The 19,421-nt window shown below is 47.1% G+C and overlaps 2 protein-coding genes and 3 pseudogenes across 4 annotated transcripts in view; 1 reads left to right on the top strand and 4 right to left on the bottom strand.

Annotated features, from left to right (window-relative positions):
• LOC116080766 overlaps positions 1-843 on the bottom strand; it is a 3,852-nt pseudogene extending 3,009 nt beyond the window's left edge.
• The window catches only part of Adck1 (aarF domain containing kinase 1), a 159,886-nt gene extending 142,152 nt beyond the window's left edge, over positions 1-17,734 (bottom strand). The window contains exon 1 of one of the 2 annotated variants that reach the window (XM_031357310.1): positions 17,663-17,734. The gene's annotated coding sequence lies outside the window, so the exon portion shown is untranslated. Of the gene's footprint in view, positions 1-17,360; positions 17,457-17,662 lie in introns of those variants that run through there. The other variant, XM_031357309.1, reaches the window with a different exon arrangement.
• Positions 865-1,945, bottom strand: LOC116080770 (annotated as a pseudogene). Its single transcript, XR_004114598.1, has one exon. The product of XR_004114598.1 is annotated as a high mobility group protein B2 pseudogene (transcript).
• On the bottom strand, positions 3,411-17,753 carry LOC116080765 (annotated as a pseudogene).
• Positions 17,258-19,421, top strand: part of Snw1 (SNW domain containing 1) — a 21,110-nt gene continuing 18,946 nt past the window's right edge. The window contains exon 1 of the mRNA XM_031357306.1: positions 17,258-17,363. Within this exon, the coding sequence (XP_031213166.1) occupies positions 17,350-17,363 (14 nt within the window). The 5' untranslated portion in view covers positions 17,258-17,349. The remainder of the gene's footprint in view (positions 17,364-19,421) is intronic.

Here is a 19,421-nt window from a genome sequence, read left to right as displayed (position 1 = left end):
CCCGCAAGAAATCCCGGTCCATGGCAGTGGAGCTGCAGGACCTCCTCTTGCAGGGTGTACAGGCTGTGCAGACGGACGTGGCCTTCCTCCTTCTGAAGCTGCTCCTGCTCTGCCTGCTTCACTTGCTTCTGCTCTACCTCTCCAAGCTCTAGTTGGAGAATCTTGGCTCTGGAGTGATGCTGCTCAACTTTCAGCTTCTCCTGATGGCCCAGGGCTTCTCAGGTACTCTTCTCCATCGCTTCCTCTAAGTCCTGGAACTCCTCATGCAGCTTCATCTCCTTCAGCTTATCAAACCTCTTTAGCTGTTCGGATGCCATCTCTGAGAGGGCTCACACCTTCCTCTCTTGCTTCTCCTGCCACTACCTCAGGCCCTCTGTTCCTGTCGTTCTGAATGCCATTTCCTTCATTTGGATGCAACCTTCCACTTCAATCGTCCAAGAGGACTGAAGTGCAATAGGTTCTGTGAACGGGAACACATGTGTGCTATGCGGTCCATTTAGGGTTGAGGGTGAGGGGGATTGTGGGTACTTCTGACAGGAGACTTGAGTAGTGAGGACTGGTACAGGCCTGAAACAGATCCAGAGGATGGTGGGTTACCCAAGGAAGGAGCATTCTCTTGCGTGTGGCATAAGTGTTGGGTAGGATGTGATCTACCACCCATCCAGAGTAAGAAGACAGGATGGGAAGAGACCTGCATTCTTGCAAAACATCCTGGTAGCACAGTGGTCACTTGGGGTCATAGTGCAGGCAGCCTTTGCTCGACTTGGGGTCACAGTGCAGGCAGCCTTTGCTGGACTTGGGGTGTGCTCTCAGGGTTCCCCAACAGTGACCATCATTCAGCATTGACCTTTTTTTTTGTTGTTGTTAATATACATTATTTTATTACAAATTTAAAAAAAGAAAACAAAAAAAATGCAACATCCTAAAAAAAATTCTTTTTACTGGTAATACAAATTCCTATGAAGTTTTTTTTGCTACCATAAGAAATTAAAGAAACCATTAAATATTTAGAAACATTCAACATCAAAAGCTTTAAATCTAACTGTACGTTGTAGCCCCTGAAAAAGCTACAAACTCTTTTTAAAAAGTATTTTCTCTACAAAGAATCTCATCAGCTATACAAAAATCTGTACAGTTTTTATACTGAAGCTAATGTTGAGCTGCACTTGAATTTCACATTCTTAGCAAAATAATTGCCTGAGCACATATACTCCACACTTTAGGACAGCCACTTATTCTTCATCCTCATCTTCCTCCTCCTCATCTTCATCATCTTCTTCCTCCTCTTCTTCTTCCTCATCTTCTGGTTCATTCTTCTTCTTTGAGCCTATTGGCCTACCAGGACCCTTCTTTCCTACTTCACTTTTGCCCTTGGCACAGTATGCAGCAATATCCTTTTCATACTTCTCCTTTAGTTTAGCTGCTTTCTGCTCATACGGTTGTTTATCTTTGGCAGATTGCTCAGACCACATCTCGCCCAGTTTCTTTGCAGTATCTCCAATAGACAGGCCAGGATGTTCACTTTTGATCTTTGGGCGATGTTCAGAGCAAAACAGGAAGAAGGCAGACGGTGGTCTCTTCGGAGCATTTGGATCTTTTTTCTTTCCTTTCTTATCACCTTTGGGAGGCACATAGTTCTTCATCTCCCTGTCATAACGAGCTTTGTCGCTCTTGGCCAAATCTTCAAACTTCGACTTTTCCTTTGCAGACATGGTCTTCCATCTCTCCGAGCATTTCTTGGAGAACTCGGTGAAGTTGACCGACGAGTCGGGATGCTTCTTGTGCTCCTCCCGGCAGGTCTGCACGAAGAAGGCGTACAAGGACATTTTGCCCCGCGGCTTGTTGGGGTCACCCTTGCCCATGATGACGGCGCGGCGTCTACCTGGCGCGAGCTCTTCCCTCAGACCTCCGCGGAGCGACTTCCTTCCCCAAGCTCCGGCGAGAACTCCAGCATTGACCTTTTAACAAATAAGTTTAAATAAGTTTTCCTTTGAAATCTACTTTGGAAAGAAAAAAAAAATTTTTTTTGGCCTTGTGAATACATCGGCACCATTTATTTATGTTTTTAAAAACTTCTTTACAGAAGGTAGAAGAGGGGACAAAGTGCTCAAAGAAACCCCTGAGGGTGGAAGCCTGGCTTAGCCAAGGAAGCTCCCTTGGCCCCTGCAGCTCCCTGCATACCCACTATGTGGATAGCCCCTGAAGCTGCTCTGAAAATGGACTTGCAGCCCCTCCAAGTGGCTTGAGGGAGTATTTGGACTGGGTTCCCACAGGACCCTGACTGTCACACCCCAGTTATCCTGAAAAGGTCTGACCCCAGCCAACCTACTCTGCCCACAGATAATAGCCAAGAGGCTGCCAATCAAGCTGAGGTCACATATCCAGTGAGCCCTACAACACTTGTTTCCTGACATGGGGACAGAGTGCTTTGATGGTCTGGCCCTTTCTCAGGGCACCAGGTGGCAGGGGCTCCCAGTCCCCACCCTGGATCTTGTCTGAGTAACTGGGGTCCTAACAGGCAAAAAGGAGTGAAGGCATGCCATCAGCCTGCACCAGGGACAACAGCAAGGTGCCATCAGGGGAAGCCTGGCAGGCACAGCCTACCCAGACCAAGGGACTGTCTCACAAATTTCCCACAGCTGGGTGTCATGGCCCCACAGGGCCACTTGAGGTGAGAGTTGGTTTCAGCAAGGAAATCATTTCCATTTTTCTTGACTCTGGCCACTGAGACAGGGGCCACATGGGCGTGTGTCGGGGTCCTGTCTGGCCCCCAAAGCACCACACACTATGAAATCTAAAGTTCATACAAACATTTATTCCGTTCCTACTCACAGAGAGAGGCAGTAGTCCCCAGAATGAAAGCCCAGAGGCCCTGGAGGGCCAGACCAAGGGGCTGGCTTGGCTCTGAGGTTGGGGAGTCCTGATGGGCTGGGGTGAGTTCTGGAAGCTACCCCACAAGGCAGGGCAAACATCCAAGCCCATTGGCCTGACCACCTGGGGTTCAGCCCCTGGATCCCAGAGGCACCAGGGGTGGGCCCCTCAGCTGAGGAGGAGGTGTGCAGATCAGCAGGTTTAAACTAAGAATTAATTTAAAATAACAGTATAAAGTAAAAAAGACAACCCCTGTGTCAAACCACAAGGGCTTGTCCTGTTGCCTGCCCCTTCCTTATACAAAGGAGCAGAAGGCAGAGTCCACTGTCTGGAGCAGTGGGCTGGGGGTAGGAGTGGGGGTGCCTGACTTGGGCACAGAGGCTAGGCCAGCTCTGCTCTAGGCTGTAGCAGGCTCCAGGGGACAGGACCGGGGGAGGTGGTGGTGACAGGTTGGATGGGTGTGGGGCTGGGCTGAGAGTGAGTCTCAGCCCTGGCTCTGGGCTGCTCATTGGGGACCTGCAACAAAAGCTCAGGAGGCGCCTGACGATTAGCTGTCATGTTTTATTGCAGATTAAAAAAAGGCCGAGGGCATCCGGGCTGAGGGCAGCCAGGGTTGGAAGAAGGGGGCTAACATGGTAATGTTGGGTGGGGGTCATTGCTTGGTCTTGGTGTCTTCTCCGATCTTCCAGATGACAAGGTTCATGCAGGCACTGGCATCCTCACTGGAGCAGTGCCCGTCCACATTGTCTTGGATGATCTGTCTGAGGTAGTCAGCCACGAGGTTCCGCAGGGAGCGCTTATAGGGCAGGCCCAGGTGATGTGGGAACAGCACAGATGTGTCCACCACTGTGCTGTGGATGACCTTGAGAGCCAGCAGGTCACTCTGCAGGCTGTGTCCAATGAGGATGGTGTCCGCGCTGAACATGCTCAGCAAGATGGCCTGCACATCCCCCAGCGTGATGCTCGTGCCCACAAGGTCGGCCTCTGTCACTCCTGAGAACCTGGTGTTGTAGTCGACAACTTCATTGTCAGGCTTGACAAAGGTGTCATACACGACCCGCATGTCTGCGTCCACGACTGTGACTCGGGTCAGCTCCAGGCCATAGGTAGTGTAGGACATCTCACAGTCGAGGGCAAAGACCCCCGCATGGACATCATCGGGCAGTTGCTTCTGGAAGGTGCGCACAAAGCCCTCCAGGTTCTCCTTCCGGCCGTCCTGCACGTGTTGCTTAGCGACCTGACAGCCCACTGAGCCGACAAGAGCTGAGCAGCACATATACTGGGTCTCCCAGCCCCCAGCCACTCGATTCTGCTGCAGCTTCCCCCAGTGGTAGTAACACTCTGCATTGCGTACGCAGCGGTCCAAGGGGGACACAAGGTACTCAGTGCCACAGCGACAGCAAATTCTGCAGGAGGGGTCCTTGGGCTTCTTCTTCTCCTTGGCTGTGAAGATGACTGCACGCCCTGGGCACTTTGGGTCGGGGAACGGGTAGCCATTCTCCTTCAGCTGCTCCTGAGTGAGTAGGTACTCCCTGAGGCGGCTGTACAGGGCTGTCCCTGCGGAGGCATCGGGTGTCAGCTCCTCTACACACGGGCTGCTGGGGTTGCTCGGTGAGAAGCTGGGTTTAGCTGCCAATTGGCCCCCCAGGACAACCTCATGGGACACAACCCTATAGCCACTGGCTTTACGGAGGTTGGGCACGTTGCTGGGGACCAGGCTCCTTAGCTTCTTAAGGGTGTTCACGGCCACGTTCAGGTATATGGTCTTGCTGGGACTGCTGTCATATGCCACCTTTTCCTCGTTCAGAGCCTTCTCGATGGCCTCCTGGTGGGACGAACAGAACTTGAGATACTCCTCAATGAACAGGTTGAGATAGCGCTGGCGGACCACAGTGGGGACCTTGCCACCAAATTCTTTTGGGATAACGGGCTTCTTTAGACTCCAGACTGATGGGCTGTGGGCGATGCACTTGGGGGTGATGGTGGTAGTCTTAGATGGCATCCCTGACAACGTGTGTGTCTTCGGTGGCTGGCTGCCAGGTTCAGGGCCGTGGGACACCTGGCTGCTGCTGGCAGGGAGCGCCCTCTTGGCACCTGTGGGGGTGGCAGCCAGTCGGGGGTTGGGTACGCGAGCAATCCTCCTCTTCTCCCCGGGCGCTGACATGTGCACAGAGGAAAGCTTCTCAGTTGGCTGTGGGGCGGCCGGTGGCCAATGGACCGAGTCCCTCTGTGCTCGCAGATAGCACAGCTCCTGAGCAGTTGGGAGCCGTGCTGGAGGAGCCACCACGGGGATCCTCTTTGGGGCCTCTGCCTCCTTGCCTGGCTTACCAAGGTGCGAGACCCTCCTCTTCTGCCCTGGGAACAAAGTGTTCAGGCCTAAATGCGTCTTCTCCTCTGCCTTCTCCTTGGGTGGCTGCTGGGCCAGCCGGCCCTTATCCTCCTTCACGCTGATGGACTCGTTGAAGATCCGCAGGCACCCCTCTATAGGGTCCACATCGAAGTCCACCTCCTTCTCCAGAGCCGAGTAGTCCACATCCTCCTCTGCACACTGGCTGGGTCCTGAGGACGAGGAGGACGACGACCATGGGGAGAGCGGTACAGGGGATGCGGGAGGCATGGCCTTGAGGTGCTTGGGCACCTTCATCTCATCCAGGTCCAGGCTGGAGTCAGAGTCTGATTCTGAGTCTGAACTAAAGCTGGGCAGGATCGGGGGCCAGACCCCGGGCGCTCCCACTCCCAGGCCTGAGTCCTCCTCCTCGCTCTCATACCCAAATAGTTCAGCGTGGCTCAGGGCCCGTTTCTTGAGCTTAGGGGTGTCCTGGAGGGCTCCTTCATCCAGGGAGCAGACCTTGGGTTCCACCAACTTCCCCGACGGCATCTTCTTTGCACTGCCACCTTTCCAGGCAAGTGGTGCACGGGGACCAGGTCTAGAGTCCTGGGACCCCGTGCTGGAGGGGCGGCCCAGTCCCCCTTTCCCTGAGCTGGCCACTGTGGTCGCAGAGGATGGCTTTTTCTTGGTCCCTTCAGGCCCCTGGGTCTTGCCCCTGGGGCTACTGGCAGGCAGCTTTATCTTGTCTGCGCATAGCTTTGCCTTCCCTCGAGGCCTGGCTGGGTCTTTCTCTTTCTTTTTGTCTTTCTTGCAGACTTTGTTCTTGTGGCGGAGGCTGGCTGGGGTCTCCCTTTTCTTCTGCCCAAGGTCTTCCATGTCATACTGTAGAGCCATGTCCTTGGTGCCCCGCAGGTCAGCCTCCTCATGCTCTCTACCCTCCTTGGAGACAGACTCCCCAGGAGCCTTGCTTTCAGGGTCAGTCCCAGGCTTGGGCCTGCTAACATCAGCCTTTGGGGGGCTGGCCACGTCATCTTCTGAGTCTGAGAACCTGGCCTCACAGCCACCGAGGGGGTCACAGGGCTTCTTGAGGACAGGTGTGTATGGCTCAGCACCCCTGGAGCCCCGCAGTTGCTCGGTGGCCCTCTCATCCCTAACACTGGCCCTGCCAAGGTGCAGGACTGAATAGTTGGACTGTGAGTCATACTCTAGACCTGTCGAAGGTTTGGAGCTATCCACCACGTACTTGCAACCTGACACAGGGCGGCCACAGACACTCAGTTGGCCCACAGCCTTGGGGACATACTCCAGGGCACCAGCACCTCCTGCAGCTCTGCCCTGACCCCTGTGTGAAGGGGCCAGTGAGTACTTGTGCCCTGGCTCAGCAGAGACAGCCAGTGGAGTAGGCTGGTAGGCAGCGTCCTGGCTCAGCAGGCCACCTGACTTGTAAGTTGGGGCCAATGAGAAAGTGTCATCGTTATCCATGCTTGTGGCAGGGTTGCAAGGCACCAGGGCTGAAGCCCCAGCACTGTGCCCCGGTGCCATCTCAAGAAGCTCCTGGTAGCGCCTCTGCTCCAGCTCCACCTCGCCGCGCACAGCCTCGATGGCCTGGTTGACCAGCTCCAGCTCTAGCATGCCATCACCATGACCGAGAGCACCATTCTCCCTCTGCCCAGGAGGTTGAGGAAGCTCTGGGTTGAACGGATCATAATCAAGCCCTGCTGTGGAAGATGCTGTGCAATTACTACTGAGAGCACCAGGACCCAGAGCTCTGCGGTGACAGAAGTGGCAGTAGGGCCCCCGGCAAGGACCCCTGAGAGCTCCCGCCCTGCACAGGCAGTCCATGGAGCAGAAGAAGCTGGTACAATGTTGCAGGGTCTGTTCCGCAGTGAGACCCCGGTCCGGAGACACAGGGGACCTTGGGACCCCTCCTCTCACTAGCTCCAGAGGCTTCTGCTCCCACTCTTCAGATCCCGCCGCCATCTTGCTCCTAGAGCTGGAAAGAATTTTTTTATCAAAATTTCTGCACACAATATTGAATTGTATACTGTGATAAAAACTTCTTCTTATCATTCCAAGGAATGTTGTTTTATATAAAAAAGAGGAGTCTAAATTTCATAAAACACTTAATAGATTCAGATACCATTTTAATGTTTTTAAGGAGAATATTTTTAAGAGTACCTAAGAGTATGAGGTCATTTGTGTTTATCAGGCCTTTAATATATCACTAGAACACTTACAAATATGCACAACTGCACTTTGAATGAACATGCTCAAAACATATAATAAAAACAATTTCAGGACTGGAGAGATTGCTCAGCTCTTGAAAGCACTGACTACTATTTTTCCAGAGGTCCTGAGTTCAATTCCAAGCAACCACATGGTGGTTCACAAGCATTTGCAATGGGTTCAGTTGCCCTCTTCTGGTTGGTGTGTTGGAAGACAGCTAGAGTATGCTCATAGAAATAAATAACTCTTAAAAATTTGTTTTAAAAAAAAAGCCAGGCTGTGGTGGCACACGCCTTTAATCCCAGCACTTGGGAGGCAGAGGCAGGCAGATTTCTGAGTTCAAGGTCAGCCTGGTCTACAGAGTGAGTTCCAGGACAGCCAGGGCTACACAGAGAAACCCTGTCTCAAAAAAAAAAAAATTGTTTTCTCAGTTCACAAAATGAGTGAAAAATTGAAGAAGCCACAGACTTTGTTACTTTGTGACACAGGTTAACACATGAAAGCAGTTGACATAGACACAGATGACAATTACATGAAGTCCTACTGCTTCCAGTGAAAACAGAACAGCCCAGACCAACCAGAAAGTCCATCTCCCCCTCCTTGAAATGTGAGAAAAGCTTAGTGACAAGCCAACCAGCCAGAATAGGACAAAACAAATTAACAACAACAACAACAACAAAGAATCTCCAGAAGCACTATTGAGTTCATTTTGTGTTGGCCATCTCCTTCTGGGCATGGGCTTTCCCTTAAGAGTGGTTTTGTACACAGTAAGACTTCCTTGGAGAAAACTAACTTCTCTTTGTGAGCAGTCACTGGAGAAAGTATCTGGAACCCAACCAGGTCCTCTGCAAGAACAGGCAATGCTCTGAACCACTGAGCTGTCTCTCCAGCCCCTATTCGATAGTTTCCACAAATGACATTTAAAAACGTACAGATGAAAGCTAACTGAAAGCTTCTTATTCCACAAGCCCGGATGTTTTGAGACTTCACTTTTGGCCATTGCTATGATAAACACACTATACACACTGCACCCCTGGTGTGTTTTTCTTGTGTGCCTCCATTTCAATTCTCCCTTCCCTATCAGTGTCCTACTAATCTGTATCATAGTGCCTGAAGAAGACTTGAATGTTTGCTACCTCTGACACTCAGTCAGCAACACTCACTCTTATTTTCCTGTTCCGAGACTCGTACCACACTAGTAAACATTATCTTCTGGTTTTACTTTCATCTCTGGGGCTGTTGTTAAAATACTCCAGCAAAACACAATCTCCAGGAGGAGGGGTTTCTCTGGCGTACAATTCCAGGTTACAACCCACCAAGGGAGGTCAAGACAGCTAGTAAAATCCCACACACAATCAAGAACAAGAGGGGCTTGCTTTCTTGCAGAGAAGGAAGGAGGGAGGCAAGCAAGCAGGCACCTCATGAAAGACCCCAGCTTCTGAGCAGCCTAGTCGCCAAGGAAGCCAGCCAGCAAGTGGTTCTAGTCATGGCTGTGGCCACTGCGGTGGCCAGGTTACTCTGCTCCCCAGCTTGAACAGTCCCCGTAGAAAAATGGAAAATATATGTACTCCCAGACCACCCAGACCCTTCCATAACCAGGACTCGAATCAGTACCCTACCTCGTAAGCACCATCTTCTCTGAAGGAGGGCTAAGACACACCTAAGACAGATGATCCTTTAATGCTGAGACAGGTTTTCTCTCTGTAGTCCCAGCCGCCTTGGAACTCTTTCTACAGACCAGGTTGGCTTAGATAGGATATCCACCTGCCTCTGACTCCCAAGTCAAAGGCAGCAAGGAGAGACCACTGTGTCTCACTTTGAGCAGAGCTTGAGTATATATATGTTTTCCCAAAGCCCCGCCTTGTGACACACCCTTAATCCAACCAGGCCATACCTACAGATAGTACCACACCCTGATCCAAGCACAATTCAATCATCACACCAAACAAACAAACAAACAAAAGCACACTTTTTATCTCATACTGGTTCTCTATGATAATGAGAGACAAAAGAGGCTACTGAGGACAATGTTGAAAGAATGAATGTGGGAAATCAGAAACACATAGACTAAAACCTGGGATGTAGGACTGGAAGAAAGGGATGGTGCTGGAGAGATGGCTTAGTGGTTAAGAGCACTGAATGCTCCCAGAAGCCACATGGAGGCTCACAACCATCCATAAATAGATCTGACCCCCTCTTCTGGTGCATCTGAAGACATCAACAGTGTAATTAGATACAATAATAAAAAAATCCAACCAGAGAAAGCAGAGGTCCTGAATTCAAATTCCCAGCAACCACATAATGACTCACAACCATCAGTACAACTACAGGATATTCATATACAAAATAATTAATTAATTAATCTTTTTAAAAAGGGGGTGGATATATGTTCTCTTGGTCAAGTCTCATTTTCAACAAAGGCATATCATATGGGATGCTTGTACCATGATGGTCCCTCATTGTCCTATGGTTAAATAGAGAATGGCAATTTTTTTTTTTTTTTTTTTTTTTTTTTTTTTTTTTTTTTTTTTTTTTTTTTTTTTTTTTTTTTTTTTTTTTTTTTTGGTTTTTCGAGACAGGGCTATCTGTGTAGCCCTGGCTATCCTGGAACTCACTCTGTAGACCAGGCTGGCCTCGAACTCAGAAATCCACCTGCCTCTGCCTCCCAAGTGCTAGGATTAAAGGCGTTCGCCACCACCGCCCGGTGAGAATAGCAATTTTGCAACAACACATTTAAGAGAGTAGATCAAAGCCGAGCAGTGGTGGCACACACATGACAACCTGCAGTACTGACTTTTACTCAGACCTGGGAAAGGTACCATGGCAACATAAGTCATTTATCATTACACAAGTTTTCGTTCTGCTCAGTAGAGCTCATAGAAGGTTTCTAACACTCAGACAAATTAGCCGACACTCAAATCATAAGATTTTGAGCCACTTGCTCAGACCACATAGGAAACTTCCAACACTCAAATTCCTCAGCATGGATTCAATCCTAGAAGAATTACCATAGCAACACAAGCCACCAGGTTCCACATGAATAAATCATCTCCACATGGCTGGAAGAGTTACCACATCTACCTTTACACGAGCTTACTTCTGTTCAGCTCTGCAGATCTCACAGAAAGCTCAAATTCAGTGCTCAGACAGGCAAGAAGCAAGAAGTGTAACAGTGTTACAAATATAAGAACACAAATATCTAGACCAGTTTTGCCACCTTACCATCCCTCCAGATCAGTAGTTTTGAGTGTCATAGGCAACTTCCCGGCCAACACACCAAAATGTAGTGCCAGGGAAATGTTAGTGGTCACCAAAACACAGACAGGAGCTGATCTGATACAACTCACAGCAGGGCCTTTATTCTATTTGAGCTAGCTCACCCACCCCCAACAATACACCGCTGTCACACAGGATGGGTTTGGTGGTGGGGAAGACCCAAATGTCTATCTGGACAAGGCTTTGTAGTAAGCAGCAAGCAGAGAGTGCATGTGCAAGCATCTAACTGGAAAGCCACTGTGGCCTTTAACAAAATTGGATGGTGCTGACAGTCATATCATAAACTTAATTTCTGATCCCCTCTGCATTGGTGGTAAAACCATGTGTCTGTGTCCAAATGTCCACTCCTTATAAGAACACAAGTCATATTATTGGCACAGATCCCATTCAAAGAATCCAATTTTGACTTTCTAGCCTCCTTAAAGACCATATTTGCAAAAATAGTTATATTTGGAGGTGGGGTGTAGAGTATTCAAAATATAAATTTGGGGTAGGCAATACTGCCTTTAACATTCCCTCACCCCCCTCCTACTTCCCCTGCTCTGTCCCATGTCTGTGAAAGACCCCTGTGGGGAGACCCCCCACTCAAATCTCGGGAGGACATGCACCCAAGGAATCACGAGAGACCATCTTGAGGTAATTACAAGAGGTAGTTTAATTTTCAGAGCTCTGGGCCAACTCATATCTCATGCAGGAGGCAGAGGAGCCAACCACAAGGAACGAAAGTTAGGGGTTTATATAGGGAAAAGGTCTCGGGGGGACAAAGGAATCAGTGTGGCCATACATGATTGGCTAGTTCAAATATTAACTATTACGTGCAGAACAGAGTGGAAAATTCCTAAGATTGGTGTTAATCTGAGTCAACAGAGCATCTGACCTTAAACCATATCTAAGAGGACCTGATAGTCCATTACTCAGGGCCTACCCAGGCACGTCCTTGTATGCCTAGACATGTTTTTCTCTATATTTACAGTTTTATGTCTTCTTGACCTGCTAGTTCTCAGGATGTCTAACAGACTGCTTGCTCATTCTCAGGCCTATGTGGGCCAGCTTGTGATGGATTCTTAGGCCCATAACTTTTCTTCCTAGTCAGCACAGGTCCAAAGCTTTAATTTTTCCTTTCATCTGCAGCTGCTAGGAGACCCAGAGTCCTTGTCTGTTTCCATTGCCATCACAGATCAGGTCAGACAGAAGTAGGCCACTCTTAGACACACCATCTTCCACTTGGTTCAAATCCCACAGCCCTTTCTCCCTCGAGGCCCTATCATCAGAATTCCACCTTCCCCACCCCCTGCAGAGATTTGATTGCCAGGGTTGGGGTATATCCAGGGAGCCCTGCACCCTCTCAGAGAAGAAAGGGAGTCAGGAGGGACTTGAGAAAGAGGGAACTGGGAGGGTGGGAGGGGGAACAATGATCAGGATGTAACATGAATTTTAAAATTATAAATGAATGATCTGTCATTGCAATTCGCTATGCATAGTAGCACAGAATTTGCTATGTCCCAAATGCAGTTCTGAACAAAATACTAACCAACTAAGAACATAATCCTATTAGTATTTTCAGTTCCCAAGGAAGAAAATTGAGGTCAAGAAGTTAACTTGCTCAAGATCACACAACAGTTCCGGTTGGTAAATTTGAAAGTAAGCATCTATGGATAATAACCACCTGTAGTGGCTATTCCTAGTTGTCAACTTGACTATATCTGAAATGAACTACAATCCAGAATTAGAAGGCTCACCTGGCCCTAATCTGGAGGCTGAGAGATAACAAGTTTCTGACCTGAATCTTGGCATGGAGATCTTGAGTTATAGTGGCTATGAATCCCAGAGGATTAAGATAGAAAGATCTATGAGTTCAAGATCATCTGGGATTAAGGGTGTGGTGGCATAGTGGCTATGAATCCTAGACGATTAAGACTGGAAGATCTTAATCCTCTGGGATTCATAGCCACTATACCTCAAAATCTCCACGCCAAGATACAAGTCGGAAACTTGTATCTCTCAGCCTACAGATTAGGGCCAGGTGAGCCTTCTAATTCTGGATTGTAGTTCATTTCAGATATAGTCAAGTTGACAACCAGGAATAGCCATGACAATCCACCCCTTGTCAACTTGACACAAATAATATCTCATGTCCACATGAAACAATAACAAAATCACAAATACACCTAACATGATATAACTATTCCTCGTACGGTCACAAACGCTTTTGTAAATTTACAATGGGGCAATGTCCTTTAGGAACATTCTTTTTGTGTCTCGACTTAAATACCAATTGATGTTAAAGAAATTGGAAGAAAGAAAAATGTAAGATAGATCTGTGAGTTCAAGATCATCTGGGATTAAAGGTGTGGTGGCATAGTGGCTATGAATTCTAGAAGATTAAGACTGGAAGATCTACGAGTTCAAGCAAAGTCATTTGGAATTAAAGGTGTGATGCACACACCTTTAATCTGGGCCACACCTTTTGCTGGAGACCTATATAAGGACATTGGAAGAAGGAAGGCTCTCTCTGCTTCATCTGCCTTGTGGGATCGAGCAGTTGCTGGATCCTTGGACTTCCATTCACAGCTGCTGCCGACCATTGTTGGGAGTTGATTGTTGGGAGTTGGTCTACAGACTGTAAGTCATCGATAAATTCCTTTACTACATAGAGACTACCATAACTTCTGTGACTCCAGAGAACCATGACTAATACAGTATGCAAATCTGCTTTCAGCATTAATTAATGCTTAAATTATATGTATACCAAATAATTGTTTTAAAATAAATTTCTTCCTGATTTATTATCAGTAAAAAAAAAAAAAAAAAAAAAAAAAAAGACTGGAAGATCTATGAGTTCAAGCAAGGACATCTGGGATTAAAGGTGTGGTGGCACACACCTTTAATCTGGGCCACACCTTTTGCTGGAGACCTATATAAGGACATTGGAAGCAGGAAGGCTCTCTCTGCTTCATCTGCTTGCCTTGTGGGACTGAGCAGCTGTTGGATCCATGGACTTCCATTCACAGCTGCTGCCGACCATTGTTGGGATTAGATTGTTGGGAGATGGACTACAGACTATAAGTCATCAATAAATTCCTTTACTAGATAGAGACTACCATAAATTCTGTGACTCTAGAGAACCCTGACTGATATACCACCAGAACTGGGGCTAAGTCGAACCTTATTTTTTTTAAAAGATTTATTTATTTATTTATTTATTTACTTACTTATTTAATGTGAGTACACTGTAGCTGTCTTCAGACACACCAGAAGAGGGCATCAGTTCTCATTACGGATGGTTGTGAGCCACCATGTGGTTACTGGGAATTGAACTCAGGACCTTCAGAAGAGCAGTCAGTGCTCTTAACTGCTGAGCCATCTCTCCAGCCCACCACTGAACTTTATTTTTATATACTTTTTTTTTAAGACAAGGTTTTACTGTCACTCTGGCTGTCCTGGAACTCGCTCTACAGACCAGGTTGACCTCAGATTCACAGAGATCCATCTGCCTCTGTGTCCCAAGCACTGGGATTAAAGATATGTGCCACAGCTTAAAGAGGAGCTTCAAATAAAAACAGATTAACTTAATAAAGGAAGATTCCAAATAGTCAATAAAGAAGAAAGAAATTTGATGGGAAGCCAAAACTTTGTTTTGCTATTTATTCCTGGTTATTTATTTATTTATTTATTTTTGTTTTTTTTTTTTTTGGTTTTTCGAGACAGGGTTTCTCTGTAGCCCTGGCTGTCCTGGAACTCACTCTGTAGACCAGGCTGGCCTCGAATTCAGAAATCCACCTGCTTCTGCCTCCCAAGTGCTGGGATAAAAGGCGTGCGCCACCACCACCCGGCTATTCCTGGTTATTTTAGAGGCAGTCTGAAGCAAGTGAAGATTTTTAAAAGGAAAAAAAGAAAAAAGAGAGACAAGGTTTCACTGTGTAGCCAGAGGTACATGGCTGAAGCTGCCAATGTTCTGCTGCTTGCTGGACCTGGAACATGCCGCTTTGTTTCATTACATTATCACCACTACTGACCTCAACCACTAGACTTCAACGTGTGTGCTGACTCTAGAGTTCAGTCAACACTTCCAAGGCTTAGGCTGTATCGAGGTTACTGTCAGCTGCTTCTGCAGGCAGAAAATTCAGGCTTCACCTGCATGTGGATCACTGGGGCTCCCAATGCCAACACCTGCAACACTCTGTAGCACAGACACACTGCACATGTGGTGTTTGTTGTTCTGGGTGTCCTCTGTTAGGCAAGTCTGCTTGTTCGAAGAACCAGTGCTAGTGAGCTGATTAGAGCTCAACGAAGCTATGCTAGTGGGGCTTGCTTATATTACATCATCTTTTTTTTTCTTTCATGAATTGCATTGAACTGAGTCCTCCTGCTTGAGTAGTGAGGACTGCACTGAGTGAGCAACCTCCTCCTCAGCCCTGGTCAGCTCACTTCCAATTCCTCACAACTTTAAGTTTCCAGAGGGTAAAACTAAGATAGAAGTTAGGTCTTTTGGGTTTGTTTGTTTGTTGCAAATTGCTGGTGGGTGGGCGGAAACAATTTAGGTAACTTACCAAAATCCAGGACCAGATGACATAGGAAAACTCATGAAAATTCTGCACAAGTGAGCCAAATCCACACCCCACATAACTAAAGGAGAGCATTGCCTGCGGTAAGTCATTTAAAAGGGAATTTTATTGGGTTGAAGAGACCAGCTAAGAGCAATGACTACTCTTCCAGAGAACCTATTTTTAATTCTCAACACCCACATTGGTGGCTCAGAAACATCTACTACTCTAGAACCAGGAGGTCCAATGCCCTCTTCTAGCCTCCTCGGGCACCAGGCATGCATGTGATTACAGATATACATGCAGACAAAAACCCTATATACCTAAAATAAAATTATAGATTAAGTTTTGTTACATATAGTGTATGAGTGTTTGGGTGTGTGTTTGTGTGTGTATGAGTGTGGGTGTGTAAAACTACCACAACACCAGTGTGAAGGTCAGAGAACAGCCTGAGAGAGTCTGCTTTCTTCGTCTATCTGAGATAGACTATACTTGGGTAGTCAAGCATGGCAGCCAGAGTCTTCTCCCACCGTGATACCCAATCAGTTTTACAGATCTACTCTCTTAATTGTATTGTAGTAAAATTGCTGTTCTCTATAAAACCATAGGACAATGAGGGACCATCATGGTACAAGCATCCCATATGATATGCCTTTGTGGAAAATGAGACTCGACTGTAAGAACACATATCCATCCCTTCCTTTCAATCCTTCATCCCAGATTTTGGTCTATGTGTTTCTGATTTCCCACATTCATTCTTTTAACATTGTCCTAAGTAGCCTCTTTTATCTCTCATTACCATAGAAAACCAGTATGGGGTAAGAAATGTCCTTTGGTTTGTTTGTTTGGTGTGGAGATTGAATTATTCTTGGAGCAGGGTGTGGTACTATTGGGAGGTGTGGACTTGTTGGATTAAGGGTGTTTCACTGTGGAGGCCCAGCTCTGGGGAAATGTGTATGTATATATATATATATATATATATTCAAGCTCTGCCCAGGGTGAGAGAAGTAGTCTCTCCTTGCTACCTTGGAATCTGCTTGCTGAACTCTCAGCTCCTTCTCCAGCACTATGTCTGCCTGGATGTGCTATAATGATAATGAACTGAACCCTTGAAAGTATAAGCCAGCAGCAATTAAGTATGTTCCTTTATAAAAGTTCCTTTGACGGTGGCATCTTTCCACAGTAATGTGGACACTAAGACAGTTTGGTTTTGGTCTTTTGAGACAGGGTTTCTTTGTGTAGTCTTGGCCAACCTAGAACTAGCTCTGTAGATCAGACTGGCCTTGAACTCACAGTGATCTGCCTCTGGGATTAAAGGAATATACCACAACTGCTGGACTAAGAATTGTCTTTCTTGAGCTGCATTCAGTGACAAAGACTTTTGATCCTAATACTCGGGAGGTAGAGTCAAGTCAATATCTGATCAGGGCCAGCTTGGTCTATAGGAAAAGTTCCAGGGCAGCCAGGGCTACACAGAAAAACCCTATCTCAGAAAGAAAGAATTGTCTTTCTTACCTGTCTCAGTCCTACTTCAGCTCCAAATCATCTGCTGAACTAAATCTATGCTCCTTGATCTTAATTTCTAGCGTCTTCTCTATTTGCCCCACCCTCACACTGTTTTTTTACATAATTCATTCGTGAAGCGAAATTTAAAGCAGATGACTGTTAACAGAACGATTAACTATAAGCATGGAGGGCGGCTTATAGAGGGGGATCAGCCAGACTTTGCATCCTATTCAATACTCTTAAGCAATACTACGCGTAGCAGCCTTAAAGCAGAGTTGGATAACAGTATTAGCTTCCCAAATTAAGGCTTTATATCATATCTTGTATTATCACTACTGATACGTTAAACTCAGAGACCATCTAGCCTGTAAAATTTACAGAAGTAAGGAATTTCGTTTGTTAAGGTAGTTGTTGATGGCTCTGCTAACCCACTTTCAACAGACTGGCTGCCACAGGTCCCACTCAAAGAACTACAAGGACCAGAGGGCCGTTCGGTGAGAGCGCCTGCGCAATGAGCATTTTTTCCCTTGTGTTCCTCGTTCCCGGGCAAGACTCACCCCGCGACGCAGTGGCCTGCGCAGGAAGAAGCGGAAGAAGATGGCGCTCACCAGGTAGGTTGTTGATTTGGGTCCACGATACGGAAGGGTCTGGAGTACACGTCTTTTCTTTTTTTATACCCGGACTGTTCGGGCTGTGACTTGGCCTGGGGCGCAGAAGTAACCTGGCCAAACCCATGGCTGGAACCGATCTCGGGCTTCCTTCGCGACTAGGCCGCGCCGAAGCCGGGGTCTTTCTTTAAGGGCTTCCCAGGTTGATTTCGCCCCCTCCCTGTTCCGAGAGCCGCGACGTGGCCTCGCCACGAGGACCTCACATGAGTTTCACGTAAGCGGCGCAGGAGGTTGACGAGTACCTTGGGGACTCCGGGCTGAGGTGGTTGCGATGCGAAGCAGCGGTTTATTTAACCCTGCTGAGCAAAGCTCGCCAATCTTGTGAGGCTTTCCAGCCGCTTGTATGCTTTGTGCTTCTCATTTTCTCCTGCTACTATCTCTTCCCAAAGTTTTTTGCAAAAACAAAAACAGAAAAAAAAACAAGAAGTTGGGAACGTCCAAGAACCGACTAAAATTTTTTTTTAATTGACAGCAGTAGGGGCTGCTGTTTACTAAATGCGCGCAGCTCCACCTTTTAACTTTGGGTCTTAGAATGTCTTTTGTACATAGAACCACCTCCGACTTTTGCTGTTACTGGTTGCCCTGGTTACTGTACGTAAAGTGTTCCCAGCCTTTAAGAAAAGATGCTAAGTGGGAGACTTCCAAAAAGTTATGTAACTCCTAACTGCTCTAAGTGGAAAAACTTTCCGTGCAAACTCAGCTGGAAAAGTCTGATTTTAAAGAAGGTATTCATTTTAGGACCTTGGCTTGTGCCTGTTAAAGCCACTTCTCTTATTTTTTTTTTCCTGGCTCATAACAGTATAAATCCTAAAAATATTTTGGTCATGGTAATTAAGGTTCATTGTCCTGCTTTGCCCTAGAGGTTGTATATGTAGAATGAAATCAAGTTTTTTGTTACCGGGAAGATGGACAAGTAGATAGCACAGGCAGGAAGATCTCGTGAGTTCCAACGCCAGCCAGGTCTGTATAGGTAGTTTAAGGCCAGGATTTAAAAAAAAAAAAACAAAAAAAAAAAACCCAGAACACTGTCGTGGTTAACTTTAACTGCTTAACACCTTGGTCAAAAGATAATCAGGCAAAAGAATTGGGTAGATCAGAGTGGCCTATGGGCATGTCTGTAGAGGATTGTTTTTCTTGCTAAGAGATGCAGGAAGATCCAAACCACTATGGGCCCCATTCCCTAGGCAGAATGTCCTGAACAGTATAAGAAAGCTAGATGAGCATAAGCCACCAGCAAGCAGCTTATATGGTGCCTTGCCTGCCTGCTTGCCTCCTTCCCCCTCTGCAAGAAAGCAAGCCCCTCGTGCTCTTGATTGTGTGTGGGATTTCACTAGCTGCTTTGACATCCCTTGGTGGGTTGTAACCTGGAGTTGTAAGCCAAATGTATTGTCTGGTTTTGTGTGTCAACTTGACACAAGATGGATTTATCACACAGATAGGAGCCTCACTTAAGGAAATGCCTCTGTGAGATCCAGCTGTCAGACACTTACTCAATTAGTGATATCAATCAGGGGGAGAGCTCAGCCCCTGGGTCCTGCCATCCCTGGGCTGGTAGTTCTGGATTTTATAAGAAAGCAAGCTGAGCAAGCCAGAAAGCAGCCCCCTCCATGGCCTCTGCATCAATCAGCTCCTGCCTCCAGGTTCCTGCGGTGTCCGAGTTCCTTTCCTCACTTCCTTTGGTGATGAGCAGCAATGTGAAGTGTAAGCTGAATAAACCCTTTCCTCCCCCTACTTGCTTCTCGGTCATGATGTTTTGTGCAGGAATACATACACTGACCAAGACACTAAATAAGCCCCTCATTTTTTAATTTGTTTTTTTGCAGGAGTGTTTTAACAACAGCAACCAACAGATGATACTTACTAGTGTAGTACTGGCCTTGGTACAGAAAGTAAGAGTGAATTATGCTGACTAGGGCTATGGGTAGCAAACTTTCAAGACTTCTTCAGGCACTATGATGTAGATTAGTAGGAAGGACTATTTGAAATGGTTACACACAGGAA

This window comes from Mastomys coucha, unplaced genomic scaffold (assembly GCF_008632895.1).
Source record: "Mastomys coucha isolate ucsf_1 unplaced genomic scaffold, UCSF_Mcou_1 pScaffold6, whole genome shotgun sequence".
In the NCBI taxonomy this organism is placed as follows: Eukaryota; Metazoa; Chordata; class Mammalia; order Rodentia; family Muridae; genus Mastomys; species Mastomys coucha.
Note: the sequence above shows the minus strand (reverse complement) of the source record. Positions and strands in the feature narration are given on the sequence as shown.